The sequence below is a fragment of the Abramis brama genome (assembly GCF_963993115.1).
Source record: "Abramis brama genome assembly, chromosome: 16".
Taxonomy (NCBI): domain Eukaryota; kingdom Metazoa; phylum Chordata; class Actinopteri; order Cypriniformes; family Leuciscidae; genus Abramis; species Abramis brama.
The window spans coordinates 21,453,235-21,472,192 of NC_139978.1; the positions used below are offsets into that span (position 1 = coordinate 21,453,235).

General features: G+C 36.0%; 1 protein-coding gene across 2 annotated transcripts; it reads right to left on the reverse strand.

Annotated features, from left to right (window-relative positions):
• Positions 1-2,937: 2,937 nt before the first annotated feature.
• Positions 2,938-10,634, reverse strand: LOC311065688 (uncharacterized protein). 2 transcript variants are annotated; one of them, XM_084086360.1, is made up of 6 exons: positions 10,191-10,634; positions 9,131-9,224; positions 5,677-5,828; positions 5,237-5,435; positions 4,930-5,078; positions 2,938-3,950 (listed from the first exon to the last, which is right to left on the reverse strand). In XM_084086360.1, the coding sequence occupies exons 2-6, from the start codon at positions 9,150-9,152 to the stop codon at positions 3,861-3,863; spliced, it is 612 nt and encodes a 203-aa protein (XP_083942486.1). In that variant the 5' UTR covers positions 9,153-9,224; positions 10,191-10,634; the 3' UTR covers positions 2,938-3,860. The 2 variants fall into 2 exon arrangements, with proteins under 2 accessions (XP_083942486.1, XP_083942485.1); XM_084086359.1 differs by having other exon boundaries at positions 10,327-10,611.
• Between the last annotated feature and the right edge of the window lie 8,324 nt (positions 10,635-18,958).

Consider the following 18,958-nt stretch of genomic DNA (forward strand, 5'->3'; position numbering starts at 1 on the left):
CTTGAATGTGAAATATTATTTACAATTACAGTCTGCATAAGATTAGAGTGTATAATTATGTTTATTGATTTGAGGGTACATCCTTTGCTCATTATCACCAAAAGTTCATTTTCATCAAACTTGTAGGATCAACCAATCACGGCTTTTGAAATGATGACTCATACCTAGCAACGGGGTCAACCACACCTCCTCACTAAGCTAGGATTTTCCATTCATTCCTTGCTCAGAGTTCACTGAAAATGTTTTGGAATCACTTCTAAGCTAAAACTCCTGGCAAGGAATTTTTAGGTTAAGTTAGGAGCTCTCTGAGAGGATTCTCAGAATCTTTAGGGATACGGGCCCTGGGCCCGTATTCATAAAGAATCTTAATGCAAAGAGTAGCTCATAGTGACAAAATTCTAAGAAAATTCTTAGAAATTTGGGCGTTTACTCTTAAAATTAAAGAAAAAATCCTAGTAAAGAAAAAAGTAATTCAGGAAGCATCTTAACCCTTAAAAGAGGTTTTAAGGTTAAAATTGTTAGGAGCACGGACGAGGACTTTTAAGAGGCTTAGGAGTTTCTTTAGCAGAGGAGAAAATGGCAGAAAGACGAAGAGGGAGAAGAAATGTGTTGCAGACAATGGATGACAGTGAGTTAATAAGACGCTATAGATTAGATCGTGCAGGGATCATGTTTGTGACAGATCTTTTTAGAGACACGCTAATATCTCCAGCACAGCGCAGAAATGCCATAGCGCCAGAAATGAAAGTAATCACTACATTACGATATTTGGCAACTGGGAAAATTCCATGTTTGATACATTAAAACCAACATTCAAACCACCACTTAAATAGACATGCCAACAATCAGTGTAATTGGAAAGAGTGGAACAATTTTTATCATTCTAAGCAATCAAATACCTTATAGGAAATTAACAGCATGGAAAATAAAAAAAGGATTTATATAGGCCTACACATATAGGCCTATAATGTGTGTGTGTGTGTGTGTGTGTGTGACTCTGAGAGAACAGTCAAATAGGAAAAAATACGCATGTAATTTCAAAGTGAAGGCTTAGAATAGACCCTAAATCACTTTTTTTTTTCCTTCTTGGTCAACCAACCAATCACAGTCTTCAAAAGATTGTGTCATACATAGCAACAGGGTCAACCCCGCCTCCTCACTAAGATAAAAGTTTTTGTCTTTTCCTTACTCAGAGTTGCTCTCAGATCGGTCCCGAATCGCTTTTAAGCTAAGACTCCTACGTAAAAGTTTTTAAGCTAAATTAAGAGTTTTCTGAGAGGATTCTTAGAATCTTTATGAATACGGGCCCTGATATTTAGGCTAGTTGCGTTTCTTTCTTTCATTTTCATTTCTCTCTGTGTCTCAGTATCACTTCTACTTTTCTCTACAATGGCATAATTGTGAAACCTCAAATCTGGTTACATAACCTTGACAAAGAATTCCAGTGAAAGTATCAGAATTAGATTAGAACTGAACTGAAAAGTTTTCTCAGCAATTTAGCTATGATCCTCATAATACCGAATACATATGAATTGAACTGAATTCAAACTATTTTAAGCCAACATGTTAAATATGAATCTGTCCATAACATGATGGCTATATGAATATCTACAAATACATACTTAGCCTACTGCCAACTTATTTATCCATATATTATTTATAATTTATTCATATATAAGAAGACATATTAACTCTTGCGATCCATAAAGTACATAATTTTGCTACTGACAGTAAAATATTTACCGAGGATGTACAATTTAAAAATGTAGGGAAAAAATGCAAAAACAAACAAAATGCAACCGTGTGCATTTTGGCCGTCCCTCCTCCCCTAGGAATAATCCATCTATAAAAAATAATTAAGAATAGCAAAACCACACAGAAATGAAACAAACACCATCAACCCAACCTAACTGTGCCAACAACCTTGTAATCGTTGACAGGCTTGGACTGTTTTAGCAGATGCGTAAAACTAAATAGACCCCATCAGCTTTTTTGTGAACCCTTACGAAAAAGAAGTATACTTCAAGTTAATTTTATGAAGTGTACTTAAAGGGGCTATATGCTTTTTTCTGAAATTTAAACTCGCGACTGACACCTGTGGCCAAAAAACGGAACTGCTCTTCCTTTCTGCTCGCTCTCGTACGTGCACACTTCACAAGTCATCCGCTGCAAAGAAGTCAACATTATGTTTACAGAGGTAAGAACAGTCAAATACATATATTGTTTGAGAAACTAAGTTTGTTTGCTGACTAGCGGTGGTGGCAGAGTGATCTGAAACGTTTAACATGAACGCGCTTGACGTCACATCCGCAGACAGCGCGCGAAAAATCCGACCCGACAGAAAATAGGAAAAATAGGATACAGGCTTATAGGTGCACCCACTGTGAGCTGACAAGGTGTCAGTATGCTCATCAGGAGATGTTTGAGTCATACATGGTCAAATAAAAAGGCTATTGTTACGTTTATTTTGGGGAAACAGTTGCATATAGCCCCTTTAAGTAATGTTCAAGTATATTTTTAAGTATACTTTATGTAGTAAGTATACTAATATCAATGTGTACTTGTAGTAAACTTGTAAGTGTACTATTTCAATACTGCTTGGGACTAAATTGGCCCACTTTTATTATATAAAAGTATACATTTAAGTGTACTATAAGTGTAACAGTAGTAAACTTTAAGTACACAACTAGGTTTCTCATTTGTAATGCATCTGTACTACAAATGAACTTATAAGTATACTAGTAGTTCTATTTTTTTAGTTTATGAAAATACACACTGTAGTGTAGCCTCAGTAAACTACTAGTTTAGTTTTCTTTAAATGAACATAACATTATACTTATAGTTTACTATTTATATACTATTTTTGCACTTGTAGTATACTACTATGTTCAAATGTAGATATTATTTATTATACTTGAAAAATACCTTTAACACAACTTTAATTTTAAAAACATTTTATTAGCTTCATGCATCCTTTTTTATCAACACTTGAATGTCGGTAAGTTTGATAAAGACAAAATAAAAATTTGATAAACATTTTAAACAAAAAAGTTGAGAAAATCGAATTTTTGTCAAAGACTACGCCTTGATCAGATTCAAAACGATGATCAAAACACAAATGGAGCAGATCGAGTCCAACCCCCCCAAAGCTTCACAGTCGTTTTCTCTTCATGGGTTACGCTTCATTTCATTTGGTAATATTAAGCAGTTATGATTTACACGCTGCTTAATGTTTGATGATCACGTTATTTTCCATTTGAGTGAGCCATCTTCTATCACTTGTTTCACCTTCTTCTTCTCAAGTGTTTTGATCCGGAGATTCTGTACTAGAAGATGACGTGTCATAGCGCCCCCTACCGTATAACAGTGAAAACATGGATAGCTGGACAATTCAGTCAATGGTGGGGAAAAGTAGAATTAAAGTAAATTTCTATACACTACCAGTGGACTAGCCTACACAAAAATTCAAATACGCAGAATTAGAAACATATCTGTTTTATATCAATATTCTAATCAATATTTTCAAACATTGTAAGTTTCATAAGACTGTATATGGAAAACTATGTTAAAAAAAAGTATATTTAATAGGCTACTCGATCAAAAGTGTTAACACAACTACAAGCCAAGTATACTTTGAATACTTAATTATACATTTAAGTATATCTTGATCAAAAGATACAGAAGTACAGGCAAAATATACTTGGACTTTTTTCTCAGTATAAGTCAAGTACAAGTGTAATTTGAAGTATATTTCTGAGAAGTACATAAAGTATATTTTTGAGAAGTATATAAAATATTTTTAGTTTAAAAAAAGTATACTAATAGAACACTTGAATAAACGTCTTTTTCGTAAGGAAATCTCAGTCTTTCCAGCTTGACCTTGTTCCAGTCTCGCTTCCCCTTACTTCCTGTTTTCTTCTTGCTGTGCTAAATATGACTCGATCACACACCTGTGAAAGGAAATATTACATCAGACAGGCTTCAGAAAACACTCTCCCACATAGCCTACACTTAGCAAACAGCCATGTGGTTTATGTCATTTCAATAATCACTGAAATCAAAAGGTTTGTCATTGTTTGCTAAAACAATCAGGTGGTGCATACACAGTCTACAATCTTATTGCTATAACACCATCACAGGGTTCTGCAGAAAGAAAGAAAAAAACATTATTTCCTGTGATGGGGTGGGTGTATGTAAGCGAGGGGGATACGTTTGAAGCGAGGGGAGCTGACTTATAGGCCTCACCATCTCTGTTTCCTGTTGTGCAACAGTTTCTGAAGAAAAGTGCAAAATAATAATAATAAAAAATATTCGCTGCAGGTCTGTGAGCTTTATAAAGTGTGGCTTTATATCTCAAAATGTGACTTCCTTGTAGGCTATACACTACTGTTCAAAAGATTAGGGGTGGTGAGATTTTTAAAATATTTTTGAAAGAAGTCTCCCATGCTCAACAAGGCCGCATTTATTAGATTAAACTACAATAAAAACAGAAATATTGTGAAATATTACAATAAAAAAAGTTTTCTATTTTAAAAGATTTTCTATTTTTAAAACAAAGCTTTTCAGCATCATTACTCCAGTCTTCAGTGTCACATGATCCTTCAAAAGAATGCTGCTTAATGTTTTGCTAGAAACTGTGCTAATTCTGTGATGAATAGAAAGCATTTGTTTGAAATAGAAATCTTTTTTAATTTGTACTTTCTAAATAAAAGTATTAATTTCTTCAAAAACAAAAAAACAAAACAACTTAATGATCCAAACCCCAAGTTCAAAAATGATCTGATATTATCACGTGGGCCAGCATTGATTTAATTCCAGAGTTGTTTGCATGTGTTGCGCAGTGCTGTTTGTACGTTTCCTGGAAATCATTGCGGGGAATGTGAAATAAAGGTAATTTGTTTCATCGATTGGAGCTGCTATTATACTCACCCCCACAGTTACAATACAAAGGATGATTTTGGCCATGCTGAAGAGAGAAAGGCAGAGCACAGCCCAGTTAACAGTTATATCATCTACAGCAGGACAAGGATCATCAGGGATCATGGTAGAGGGATAAACTGTGGTCACATGCAAACATTCTGAAAATGAAGAGAAACATTTATTAATACTTAGCTTTCTGAGATCTCGCATGCAATTACACATTTAATAAGAAGAGGTTTGGTTTTGGTGACGCCAACATAAAAAATATCAATAGTAAAGTCAAATAGATACTAGATTGAATGGGGTTCTAAATTACCTGAGATATTCAATCTAATATAAGAATCATCATTTCGACCCCCAACATCTGCAGCCAAGTAGCATTTATATTCTCCCGAGTCTGAAGGCTGCACGTTATGTATCTCCAAGGTCTCTTTCTCTCCCAGAGAAACAGATGTTAAGTTAGTAAAGATTGTATCCTCTCCATTTTTTCTCTTGATGATAGGATTAGACCTACTCTATAAAGACAGACACAGCTGTGTTAGGGGATTTTGTTGTGGTGTGGTGTTTTCTGGTTGGTTGGTTGGTTGGTTGGACAGACCAACCAGTTCAAAATGTTTCACTTGCCAGCTTTCTCATCAAAGGAAATGCTCTGTTTGCTGGCTAACCATTCTTTTTAACTTAAAACAATCATTGGTAGAAATAAAACAAACTGACAAACTACACAAGCATTTTAATAATGCCATCAAGGTAACTCACCTCTATTTTGTACCATATGACATAACGGTACGTTGTTGTTCGGTTAGTAGCTTTACAAGGCAGTCTGATGACATCGTTACAGTTTCCCTTAATGAAGTCCATGCTTTCTGATATCCCACAGTGCAATGCTGCCATTGCAAACAACAGCAATGCTGCAAAGAGGGACCAATACATAATGTCAAACTAGATGTATTTCTCAAGATATTTACAATTCACATCAGCAAAAAAAAGTTCCATTTTGGTAGTACTGGGATCCTTGTTTGAACTTATAAAATGACTTACTATTATGCATTCAGAGCTTAGATATTTCCTAATAGCCATCTTTAGAATTTTGTGTTAGAACTTCCGTTTTTGCGGTAGCTCTGCATATTTCTATGGTTTTGCTGTTGAAGTGTAATTGGTGAAGTGGATTTACTTATTGTAGAGTTAATGAAAGATATCATGAGCATTGTAATGTATGAAGCGGATGTCATAACAAAAGTCAGTATACTGGGAAGATTTTAAAACATTCATAAATCCGTAAGACTAAGATCTTATCTTCATGCTTTGGAAATACAAACCGAAAGACAGAACACAACGGGTGCAGCGCTGAAAAGGGGTGGGGTTACATAAGCTCTACAGATGGCCTCAAAAAGACAAATGGTGAAATTAAATTTGTTTAACACGGTTAAATGTTAAAAAACTTCAGACTTCATGCTTGTTCCACAAAATAGACCTGGCTTTATAGTTTTTGTATGTAACAAAGAAATGATACCTTATTTTAATAATTAATTTCTTACAAATGTGGCTTTATATCTTAAAATGTGACTTCCAGATATATACTACCATTCAAAAGATTGGAGATGGTAAGATTTCTAATTGTTTTTGAAAGAAGTGTCTTCTGAGCATAAGACACTTCTTTCAAAAATAAAGGCCTTCTGAAGTGTTTTGTGTAAAAAATATCCCATTCCGTCAGAAGGCCGTACGCATCGATTTACTGCGAAAAAGTAACCCTTAACCTGACGCATGATGCACTGACGAACGCGGAAGCGCAGAGGATAGAGCAAAACAATAAAACGGTCACGAATAAGAAGTCTAAAATGAGAATTTTTTAAATGAAATGTCGGCGGAGCTTGAGTTTGTTGCCCAGCCCTGTTTGTTTGAACAGTGAAAGGCGTCCAAGCTTACGCTACTCCTACATCATCCTACGTCATACATCGCGTCAAGTGTTAATTTTTGGCATAAGTCGACTTGCATAGGCCGTCTGCCGGAAGCTAGTAAGTTGATAAAGTTATAAATATGGATATTTTTCTTACACAAACGCATCGCTTCGCTTCAGAAGGCCTTTATTAACCCCATGGAGCCAGATGGATTACTTTTATCATGGATGGATGCACTTTTTTGGGCTTCATTTACTGCCATTATAAAGCTCAGAAGAGCCAGGACTTTTTTTAAAATATATAACTCCGATTGTATTCGTATGATAGAAAAAAATCATATACACCTAGGAAGCAGTCGCTAGTGGGGTAAAAGGTGGTGACAATTATAGGGGCCCCCACTGCCCAGGGGGCCCCACAAAATCCAGCAGTTATACTATATAGGCCCCTGTTGTATGAAAAATTCTAATATTTATATTAGTTGTATGCCTGAGATTTAAATGAAAACCACAAAAACATGCAATTTGGTTAAATATTTTTTCCAAATATCTCTTACCTCCCTATAAATGGTTTAGCCCGATCTAAAGTATTTATTAATTATTCAGTCAGTGACAAACATCAGATGGACCCAATAAAATAGTAAGTCCCACCCCAGCTCGTGAACAGAACCAATCAGAGTTGAGGCGGCAGGTCCTGAAGTTAACGATGAACTTGGTGGAAGGGCAGGAGATTGACTGACAAAATGTCGGGGAAAAGAAAACATAAATCAGGGTACCAGAAACTCTATGAAAAGAAGGAAAGGGAGGCCAGGAGAGTTGTTGTATCACAGTCGATCAAGACGTTCTTAAAGACAGGTTGTATTGTTATTTCGCTGGGAATAAGAAAACTACCGTCTACAGCCTGCCGGTACTGTCACTCTCCATTAGCCTATCGGTGCGCACCACAATCGACCGAATGATTACGTGGTCAAAATTCCTATCTTTTTACACTATTGTAAATAGTTAAATAATTGACACGAGTCACGACGCATTGCATTATGCACCGGACCTGCCGGCTGATTATGTATTTATTAAATCAAGAAAACACGAATACAACACACTGCACTTGAATGAATACATTTTAGCTTTATTTAATAATATTATCTTTATTAAAAAATAAGACAATAAATGACTTTATTTTTTAAATTTGACTGCATTCTTGTCAATTTATAAATGTTTACTTTTTGATTTATGAAGTATAACAGACTGATGGTGGAAAAAACATTATTTTGGTGCTACTTTTTAAAAATTGGTTTTATTATTATTATTTAACAATTTATTTGTATTAGTTGTAATTTTTATATACATTTAACTTTTAAAATAAAGGTTTTACAACAACATCACCATCTTCTGTTATATGTGGGCCTCCATACTCATCTATTGTACAGTATATGTTATCGGTGGAGGGTGGAGGGGGCCCACATCAATATTTTTTCAGGGGGCCCCGAATCCTCTAGCTACGGCCCTGCTAGGAAGGCTTGAGGGTGTTAAATCAAGGGGTAATTTTCATTTTTGGGTGAACTATCCTTTTAACTGAGAGAGAGAGAACGAGCAAAGAGACAAAGGTTTTATTTGCACTGTGAAGTAACATGAACAAACAATGAACAGCTGTATTTTTATCAACTAACATTGACAACATTAATAAATACAGTAACAAATGTATTGCTCATGGTTAATTCATGTTTTTTTTTTCAGTTATAGGCTTTTGGTAGAAAATTAGACTATTAGTTAAAATAAACTTTTTAATGCTACTTTTTTAATTCTACTTTTTAACATTGAGATGATTATATACCAAAATGTATCAGGTCTAGCAAAGAAGGATTTTTTCTAACAATGCTATGCAATCCAGGGCAAGAAAGGATGACAGCCTTTCGGCCAACTCTGAAGAACATTTTTGACCCAGGAAAACCCCTGAATTCAATTATTTTGTAAAACTAGGCACTTTAATATCAGAAACAAATGGTTTTTTTTTTTTTTTTTTTTTTTTTTTACTTAACTCATAAACCCCATTTCATTAACAGAAAAGAGAACAAGACTATAAAGTGAAAATATCTTCCCTTCTGTGGCTCTAAATCAGGCATCTTGTTTACAGCGTAAATAAGCATCCACGAAGCACATAAAATCACCACACAAATACATTTCAGTGGAATATTATTCATAAATAATATGGAATATTGTATTATTAGTTATTTAAAAAAAAGTTATGTTTCAAAATGGGGAGTAAAAAAGCTTCATGAGCTGAAGCAAAATATTCTGAAATAATGACTGATTTTGACTTACCTAAAATATTTTGATTTCCCATTCTTAGTTCTTTACCGTGGGTAAAATGTAGCCATCAGTGATGATGGGGAACAGCTGTTTCTTATCACTCCATCTAGAAACAGAAATAATATAAGTCTGAAACGACTCGGAGATTCTGCTTGAACAGTAAAAAAAAAAAAAAAAAAAACGATCTTGTCTTCTCATACAGTCTATGTCTCAATTCTGCCCTCTAGTGCTACTGTGACACGATGACAAAAAAAGGTTTTACGTTAAACACAATATAAAAGTAAAAGATAATTGACTTAAACCAAACATTTCTATCAGTTTAAAACTCAATCATTGACTTTCATGCTATGCAAATTTGACCATTTCATCACTGACTTAAGTATCTATCCATATCTTTCTGTTAAGTTCATAATGCCTAATTTTCTGTACTAAAACACTTTTATACTTTTATTTACTTGTAATAAAGATGTATAGAAAAACAGTATACCTTCTCTGTCATGCTTGAACCCATTATATATTTTTAGCATTATCACGGTCAGCCCCTGAAAGTTGTTGTTCAAATCAACAACAATTGGTTAAAAATAATAATATAAAAAGGCTATTAAACACAGGGAAATTTAATTCATAAGAGTCATAAATATGTTTTCACTAGTGAGAACTGAATTGATCACATCATGGCAGATTTGACATGTTTGTCGAGTCTAATTCTGTTAAATGTAATGTGATGGTATAATGGAAATACTGACAGTTTAGAAACTGCTGCGCACGTAAAGAGCTGGAAAAAATGAGTATATTCACAGCGTCAGACTGGAAAAAAAAACAACTTTAAATTGGGTTTAGTCAGTGGTGCACTTTGCAGAGTCTGCACTTGTATCACAATGGAACGTTACAGTCATCATTATGTTGAACTAATGGAAGTATTATTTAATAAACACATTCTTAATGTAGCTATAATTGAATTTTTGCTCATGCAGACTGACATTAGAGAGCCACCTGCTCCTGTGGTGGAAGTTACAGATATTTCACCAAAGTTTTTCACCACTATCTTCTCCTGTTTCTCTCTCTCACTCACTCTGTCCTGCTCTTTTGAAGTCTTTGTTTTCCTTTGAGTCCCATTTGCAGCCACAAATGGCTGAATCACAGAGCTGTAAAGCTGCTCTTCCCCTGCAGTAAATAAGTTGTCTGTGAAAGTGTGACGGTGGACTTGCTTTTCCTCAGTCCGGAACTCAGCCCTCTCCTCTTTCTGGACGCAGAGACCCTTCTGCCCGTAACTGACCGTACGACATGTTTTCTCTTCCATCCTGTTGTTCTTCATGTTGGGGATCCCCTATGCTTTTCTCCTTTTCCTCTCTCCTTCTCTCCCTCTCACCATCTCCTTTTCTTGCTGACAGGATAGTGAGGGATCAGGATATTAATAGGAGGCTGTATGAAAGGGAAGAGGAAGACAGCGAGAGAGGGTTGTGATTACGCCATCTGGATTAAACAATGCCTGTGCTACCTCAAGACGGACACAATGAATGAGAGGACAGCAGGGGGAAGTGAAAAAGGAGGAGAGTCTTGGCTTCGTTGCATCTATACAAAGATTTCTGCACATTATATGAAGTGTGTCTTCTCCAACCCAAAGTTCTGGTCATCTGTTTGGTTATATAGCATCTGCTTGTACAATTTTGAGTGAATTTACAGTTTATTCTTGGCTATAGTTATCATTCTTTCACAATATTTACAGTGGTAGTTCTAAAATTACATGACAACTGCAGTGCATATGCTGCATCCAACATACTACTGTACCAGGGTTTTCAATCTTTTAGATGCCACAGACCCCCAAATTTGATCATTCTCATTTTACCCCAAACTTTTTTTCTTTCTTTTTTTTTACAAATAGCCTACTATGAATTTGGACATGCTCTTTTCAGACTCTTTTCACATACAGTTTTTCACATATGGAGCACATTCGGAAGCACGGCGTATCTTTGAATAGGGCCAGGAAGTGACTGTAATACATTTAAATATGCAGTTATAATCGAGCTACAGAGGGTTTTTGCATTGTTGATCAACAGATTTAATCTCTCGGTCAAAGTATGCAACTCTCTGGGCAATTCAACTGTTTTACATTTGGCGAATTAGCAGCTATCATTGGCCAAGGACCGCCCAGAGGCCATCTGACTGACATGTAAAGCAACCAGTCACAGTTTGTTTTGTTCAATGTCCATGTAATAACAGACCGGTGTGTAAAACTCTTGGACGTACTTAAAGAGTCTATGCCGTGAACTTTACATTCACACACTTTTGAAAATACAGCGTTTAGATGATCCCATTGTCACAGTTGTAAACATGACAGCGTTTTTCTTTCATGAGAGGGTGTGATCTTTGTTTCCAGGCGGATCTTTAATGAACATGACACGCGCGTCTCCCGGACATCCAGTAGAATTCAACCAATCAGGTGACGACTTCAAAAATCCTGAAGTGTTTCCAGTTAAGTGCGCCATATGCATCAGACGTTCAGCGGTCCGTGGTCGTGACGTCTGAGGCTGAAACTACCCCTAACCCTATACCTATACATGTATACCGCACACCCTGACAGCTTTTGCAACCAATGATAAAGGCCTTGTTTTGTATCTAAAACGATGACAGCAGCAGCTCATTCTAAAAATTCCCCATGATAACAACCACATGTCTCACCACAACAGCACTGAAAACACCCCGTCTTTTTGAGATTTTCAAAAATGATGTACAATATTGCCATATAAGCCTAATTACAAATTATGGTCAGCTTTAGAAGTCCGTCATGCTCAGGTAAATATTTCCACATAATATATAGTGCAAGTCACTGTATAGTTCAGCTCCACTGGCACTTTTTACTTGTGTAATTTGCTGTGGCAGATAATTATCTTGTTTGCACTGATTGCACTGTAAAAATGTGAAAACAGAAAATAAATTACTGTTAAATTTGGTACTGGCCTGTTTTACAACATCCTCTTTGTGACTTTTTATGGAATTTAACATATGGACACCGGAGATGTTCAACTATTGAACATGTAAAGCGCTTTGAGTGCTGAGAAAAGCACTATATCAATGTAACGAATTATTATTCGACATGAGTGTATTGTACATGAATGGCAAGAAAGGAGACTGACGTAATTAAATAAGAATTAATAAAAATGAAACTGCAAAAAGCTGTAGATGAGTTATATCTGTTTGCAGGTATAGTAATGTGTTTGTAGTCATGGAAATATTGGTTTATTATGTAGTTTGACTATTAGTGTATCTGTGTGGGTGTGTGGGTGTTTTGTGCAATCGGCAGCAGCTCCCTGAGGTTGTTATCAGCCACAGCTGTGTGTGTGTGTGTGTGTGTGTGTCTGTAAAGGTCTATGTTTCTGTCAGTGAGCTTGTTCAGAGCACTTTTTCTGGCGTCTGATTGAGGATTTCCTCTAGATGATCGTTACCTCTGAACACACAGAAACACACACATACACACACACAGAGGAACGCCCCAAATGTTCCATCAATACACAGCAGACTCTCAAAGCCTCCACAGCTGGGAGATTTTCCCATGTGAAAACACAGTACAAAAATGCACTTGTATACACATAGACACACATTGGTGACGTAATTAACAATAACGTTAACAATTATAATGACAATACTGTGTATATTTCAGTTAAGTATAACAATTGCAAACTCCTATATCAGATATTAAAGTTTTTGTAATAAAATCTTGTTACTGCATCACTACAAACAAAAAGAGATTTTTCTTTTGACTGATTTTTGAAATGCATGACTACGGTTTTGAATAAATAGTTTTTGCTCATATCAGATATTATGAGTCTTATTATTTTGGCATGGATACGTCACCCTGGACCCTGTGTGTGTGTGTGTGTGTGTATAAGTGTGTGTGTATGTGTGTGTGCGCGAGAGCTGCCTCCACTGAGCTGTTGGGCAAGAGCTGCCTCCACTGACCCAGTTTTGTCATGGTCCTTATTAAAAATACTTTGATGATGCTTGATGATGATGATGATAATGATGATGATGATGATGATGATGGCTTGTCTCCCACTGCACCCCTCCTGCTGTGTGGGTGTCTTATTGTTTGATTGTTTTCTTTCGGAAGCATCACTAGCACGATACCGAAACTGACCCCTGCACGGTTAATGTCTGGGAGGGTCACATCTTCTGCTCGACGGCATTCCGCGCTGATAGCTGTGGAGCGTTTACATTGTCCAGCAATTCCCAACTCAGGGAATTCCGCTTCCAGACTCCTAAACACAAAAAAAAAAAAAAAAAAAAACAATGTGTGAGAGAGAGACTGAGAATGTGAGTCAGTAAGTGTGTGTATTGATGCTTCCTCCTTCTTCCTTCTCAAAGCTTGAGAGGTAAAATGTTGCAAATGTTTGAGTTTATCATTTTAACTGAGAGAGAGAGAGAGATTTAAGTCCAAGTTTATTGAAATGCCAAAATAAATATTTCAGTTATGTGATGCTATTTTTTTTTCAGTAGCTACTGCAATCACTAAACTTTGCTGATAATGCCTCTATTTACAGTGAGGAAAATAAGTATTTGAACACCCTGCTATTTTGCAAGTTCTCCCACTTAGAAATCATGGAGGGGTCTGAAATTGTCATCGTAGGTGCATGTCCACTGTGAGAGACATAATCTAAAAAAAAAAATCCAGAAATCACAATGTATGATTTTTTAACTATTTATTTGTATGATACAGCTGCAAATAAGTATTTGAACACCTGAGAAAATCAATGTTAATATTTGGTACAGTAGCCTTTGTTTGCAATTACAGAGGTCAAACGTTTCCTGTAGTTTTTCACCAGGTTTGCACACACTGCAGGAGGGATTTTGGCCCACTCCTCCACACAGATCTTCTCTAGATCAGTCAGGTTTCTGGGCTGTTGCTGAGAAACACGGAGTTTGAGCTCCCTCCAAAGATTCTCTATTGGGTTTAGGTCTGGAGACTGGCTAGGCCACGCCAGAACCTTGATATGCTTCTTACAGAGCCACTCGTTGGTTATCCTGGCTGTGTGCTTCGGGTCATTGTCATGTTGGAAGACCCAGCCTCGACCCATCTTCAATGCTCTAACTGAGGGAAGGAGGTTGTTCCCCAAAATCTCGCAATACATGGCCCCGGTCATCCTCTCCTTAATACAGTGCAGTCGCCCTGTCCCATGTGCAGAAAAACACCCCCAAAGCATGATGCTACCACCCCCATGCTTCACAGTAGGGATGGTGTTCTTGGGATGGTACTCATCATTCTTCTTCCTCCAAACACGTTTAGTGGAATTATGACCGTTTAGTGGAATATAGGTCTCATCTGACCACATGACTTTCTCCAACAGTGGACCTTTTTTCACCAAGCTGCTTGGCAATTTCCCCGTAGCCCTTTCCAGCCTTGTGGAGGTGTACAATTTTGTCTCTAGTGTCTTTGGACAGCTCTTTGGTCTTGGCCATGTTAGTAATTGGATTCTTACTGATTGTATGGGGTGGACAGGTGTCTTTATGCAGCTAACGACCTCAAACAGGTGCATCTAATTTAGGATAATAAATGGAGTGGAGGTGGACATTTTAAAGGCAGACTAACAGGTCTTTGAGGGTCAGAATTCTAGCTGATAGACAGGTGTTCAAATACTTATTTGCAGCTGTATCATACAAATAAATAGTTAAAAAAATCATATATTGTGATTTCTGGATTTTTTTTTTTAGATTATGTCTCTCACAGTGGACATGCACCTACGATGACAATTTCAGACCCCTCCATGATTTCCAAGTGGGAGAACTTGCAAAATAGCAGGGTGTTCAAATACTTATTTTCCTCACTGTACATCTGGCCAGAGAATTTCATCATATCATGCATTATGGGGGCAAAATAAATAAATAATAAAAACATTGCAAATGTGGAATTTGGTTCTGCCTCATCTCCACAAGCCTCTTCCACTGTGGTTGGTGGTCCAGTTTAACAATGCTCTTATTCCATTAAAAACAAATGTATAGTCATCTTGGTTCAAACTTGGTTCAAGTATTATTTTAAGTATATTTTATGTAGTAAATTTCAATGGACTAGTAGTATACTTGTAAGTGTACTATTTCAATATTACTTGGGACTAAATTGGCCCACTTTTTAGTACATAAACTTATACTACACTTTAGACTTTTTAGACTATTACACTTAAGTAGACTTTAAATGTAATAGTAAACTGTGAATACACAACTAGTTTATAACTACATTTTTTTGTTTGTGCTGCAACTACAAGTGAACATATAGGCTTGGTATACTGATAGTTTAGTTTATGAAAGTACATTTTGAAGTATTCTCTCAGTAACCTAGTTTAGTAGTTTTATACTGCAAGTATACATTTATGTTTTATTTAAGTGAACTTAACATCAAACGTATAGGCCTGGTTTCACAGACAATGCTTAAGCCAGAATTAGACCTTATGATTAGACATTTAAGTCGTTTTTATATATAATGTTCTTTAGAAGAAGAAAAAAACATTTCTGGTGTGCATCTTGAGACAAAACAATGGTACAAACATATAAAAATGATTTTAATATTTGTCAATGTAAGTTGCTTTCAGTTAAAACAGCTCAAACATGCATTTTAGTCTGGGACTAGTAATACTTAACTATACTGTTAAATATATCTCGATCAAAATAATGAGTACAAGTATAGGCCAAATATACTTAGAAATATACTGTACCTAAAATTACACTTTAAGTACTTATACTGACAGAAAAGTATATTTTTGAAAACTACATAAAAAGTAGTCTGAAGTTTACTTTCTAATATTTAGTTAAATATAATAGCACACTTGAATAAACTTAGTTTTTTGTAAGGGCTTCATTTCTGTTCATGTCTTCTTACAATCTTTCCACTACACAAATTCCCTCCACTTTACCCATCTCTTCTCCCTCTCCTTGCATTCTACTCTTGCTCTCTCCTTTTTTTAAACTCTCTCCTCCTCTCCAATTACAATGACAAGATACGCGTTCAGATCACTGTGTTGTAATTGTTTTGAGAGCAGTGATCTGAGTTTGGAGAAATGTTCAAGAATATTTTAAAATACAATAAAAATACAGCTTATACAAAAAAATGGCTTGAGATGATGAATTTTGCAATTACATAATTTTAATGTATTTTATTAATATTTATGTATATTGCTTAAGCTCAAAAATTATTCTTAAAAAGGAATAGTTTCATTAAAATGCTTAAATTCATGAAGAAAAAAAAAAACATTTGCCTTTATAGTTTGGCATAATATTTTATTATTATTTATTTAAAAAGATAAGCAGTGAAAGTTGTGTTTTAAAATATTATTAATATTTGAAAAAATGTGTCTGGCAAATCAATGTCAGTGTGGTGTAACCAACACGCAGTAATAAGGGTTTTTGTGTCATATTACAAAAAAAAAAACTTAAAGGCTAAAAATATATATATATATTAAAAAATATTTTAGATTTATATTATCTATATTATATTATTTATATTATTCATGATTCAAACTTGTTTTTATTTTATCCTGATTTTGTCATATGTATGGTTCTTCATTTCCCCTGTGAACTCAAATCCATTAGTCGATTTTTCTAAAGCAACTGTATTTTACTTACCCTTGTTGCAGTTAGAAGGGTCCCAAAGCAGAATTGGTTAGAAACACATCATGTTTTTTATTTCAGTATTGATATAATTACCATGGAGGTCAGAGTTCTCTTTGTTGGCCGGATACAGTCCTGTCAGTGAATTATGGTGTCTGGGAATCATCCATCTGCTGGGCTGGTGTGTGTGTGTGTGTGTGTGTGTGTGTGTGTGTGTGTGTGTGTGTGTGTGTGTGTGTGTGTGTGTGTGTGTGTATGTGTGTGTGTGTGTGTGTGTGTGTGTGTGTGTGTGTGTGTGTGTATGTGTGTGTGTGTGTGTGTGTGTGTGAGAGAGAGAGAGAGAGAGAGAGAGAGAGGCACGGTGAGACAGTCACGGTAGGGTTGGACATGCATGTTTTGCTTTCCTGTGTGCCCGTGACAACTTCCTGCAAAACAGAAACCTTGGGGAGCCATCTCACATCGGACATATGAGCCAAAAATGCACACACCGGAAAAAGACAATTCTTTTTTATTCATGAATGGTAATGGAGTTTACATGAACCCACAAGTACTGGGGAGTCTTCCTCAACCATTTACTGACCTGTCTGTCAAACCTGTGTGTGTGTGTGTGTGTGTGTGTGTGTGTGTGTGTGTGTGTGTGTGTGTGTGTGTGTGTGTGTGTGTGTGTGTGTGGATCCATATACTGGATGTAGACTCTGTGTTCTTGCCAAAATACAGAAGAGAGAGTTTCCTTCTGGGACAAGTGTCACTAGGCAACCACTCAGTCATTAATAAACGAATGTCAGGGTTTGGGGTCTGACAGGAAAGAGGTTTTTGGGTTTTGTTATGAAATGCTTCTAATAAGCCAAATGAAAGACCAAAAGAAATCAAATCAAACTCGATTTATGAAACTTCAGATAATGCTAAGACAAAGTTAATGCTATAGAATCTGCTGTGAAATGATGAAATCCCAGCAGAGAGAGTAAGATTACTGCAGTTCATACGGCTGGGAGACATCAGTCACACGTTTGACACTGCGGATCTGCATCTTATGAGGGGAATTCAGACTGAACCAGCTGCCAAAACACTGAAGTATCATCACTGCACACTTGCTGAACCGATTCATTATCATTAAACATATACAGTGGGGTTCAAAAGTCTTGAGTGCACTTGTGAAAATGTGTCTCTAATTTAATATAAATCTTTTCATTACAAATTAATTTAGAATTTCAGAATTTATTAGTATTAGGGGGAAAGTTGTCACATTTTTAACTCCATGTAATATTTCTCTATATAGTAATTTCTGTATAGGCATGAACCTTATTGTCTTGCCTACAAAAAAGTGATAAAAGTTGGATCCACTAGTATTGCCAACATTTAAGTTTTTGAAAATGATATTTCTCCAGATTTCTGTTGCTGCTGTGTTCAGTCTTGGTGTTGAATGTGACCACTGCATTTTTTTTCTACCTTGTGTCATTGATTTAAGTGGTTGTTGAGGGTTACTCCAACACTTATGCTTGTTGTAGTTTAAGTGTGGGTTAACATTTATATTTTGTTTCTTTTTGTTTTTTAATGCTTAAAATGTAATGCATGTCAACTTGCACTGACAATAAGATGCACTCCAGTGCCTTAGGCACATTTATAAAATTGAACAAAGGCTAAGCCTATAGCCACCTTAACTGTTGTTGTGTTTATTTCTCTAATAGAAGCTGTAGGCTTTTTTCTCCTGTTTTTTGGCCAGTTAGTATAGCCTATATTTCTGTTTTTAATTTATTTTTCTTTAAGCAGTTTAGTTAAAGGTTTTACATTCAAGGCAGAACTCTTTTGTTTGTAATTTTGGTCTTGCTCCCTTCTGAAGCTAACGCTTCCTATTTAAGTTATTTTAAATAACTTGTTTCTGTGTTACGGGCTGTAAATAAAAATATTAAATGTGATCTGTGGTGCAGTGGCAGAGCTCAGGATAGCGCTCTTTATATCCATTAATATTGTTTCGTCTGCTTAAAACCCTAGACCCCCCCCCCCCCCCCCCCCACGGGGACATGCATGAAACATGCATGTGTATAGCTCTGGTGGAATGAATGTCTCTATCTTCGGTCTGATCGCTGCATGTGGGATGGAACAACAGCTTTAAAACTAGAGCAGTAGAGGAGAGATCAGACACAACATATTTGCTGTCTCTTGGGTTATTTAAGGTTTTCCTTTCTCAGCCAGTTCAGCCAATGTTAGTCTTTTTTTATTAACGGCATAAAGTTCACCGAATCAGGTTAT

Bases quoted from the DNA above. Each gene is read 5' to 3' on its own strand.
- LOC311065688 (XM_084086360.1), bottom strand. From the start codon at position 9,152: ATGGGAAATCAAAATATTTTAG. The intron at 5,829-9,130 runs GTAAGTCAAAAT...CCCTCTTTGCAG, and splicing joins GGGAAATCAAAATATTTTAG to CATTGCTGTTGTTTGCAATG. The intron at 3,951-4,929 runs GTGAGTATAATA...TTCCTTTCACAG, and splicing joins TTTGTATTGTAACTGTGGGG to GTGTGTGATCGAGTCATATT.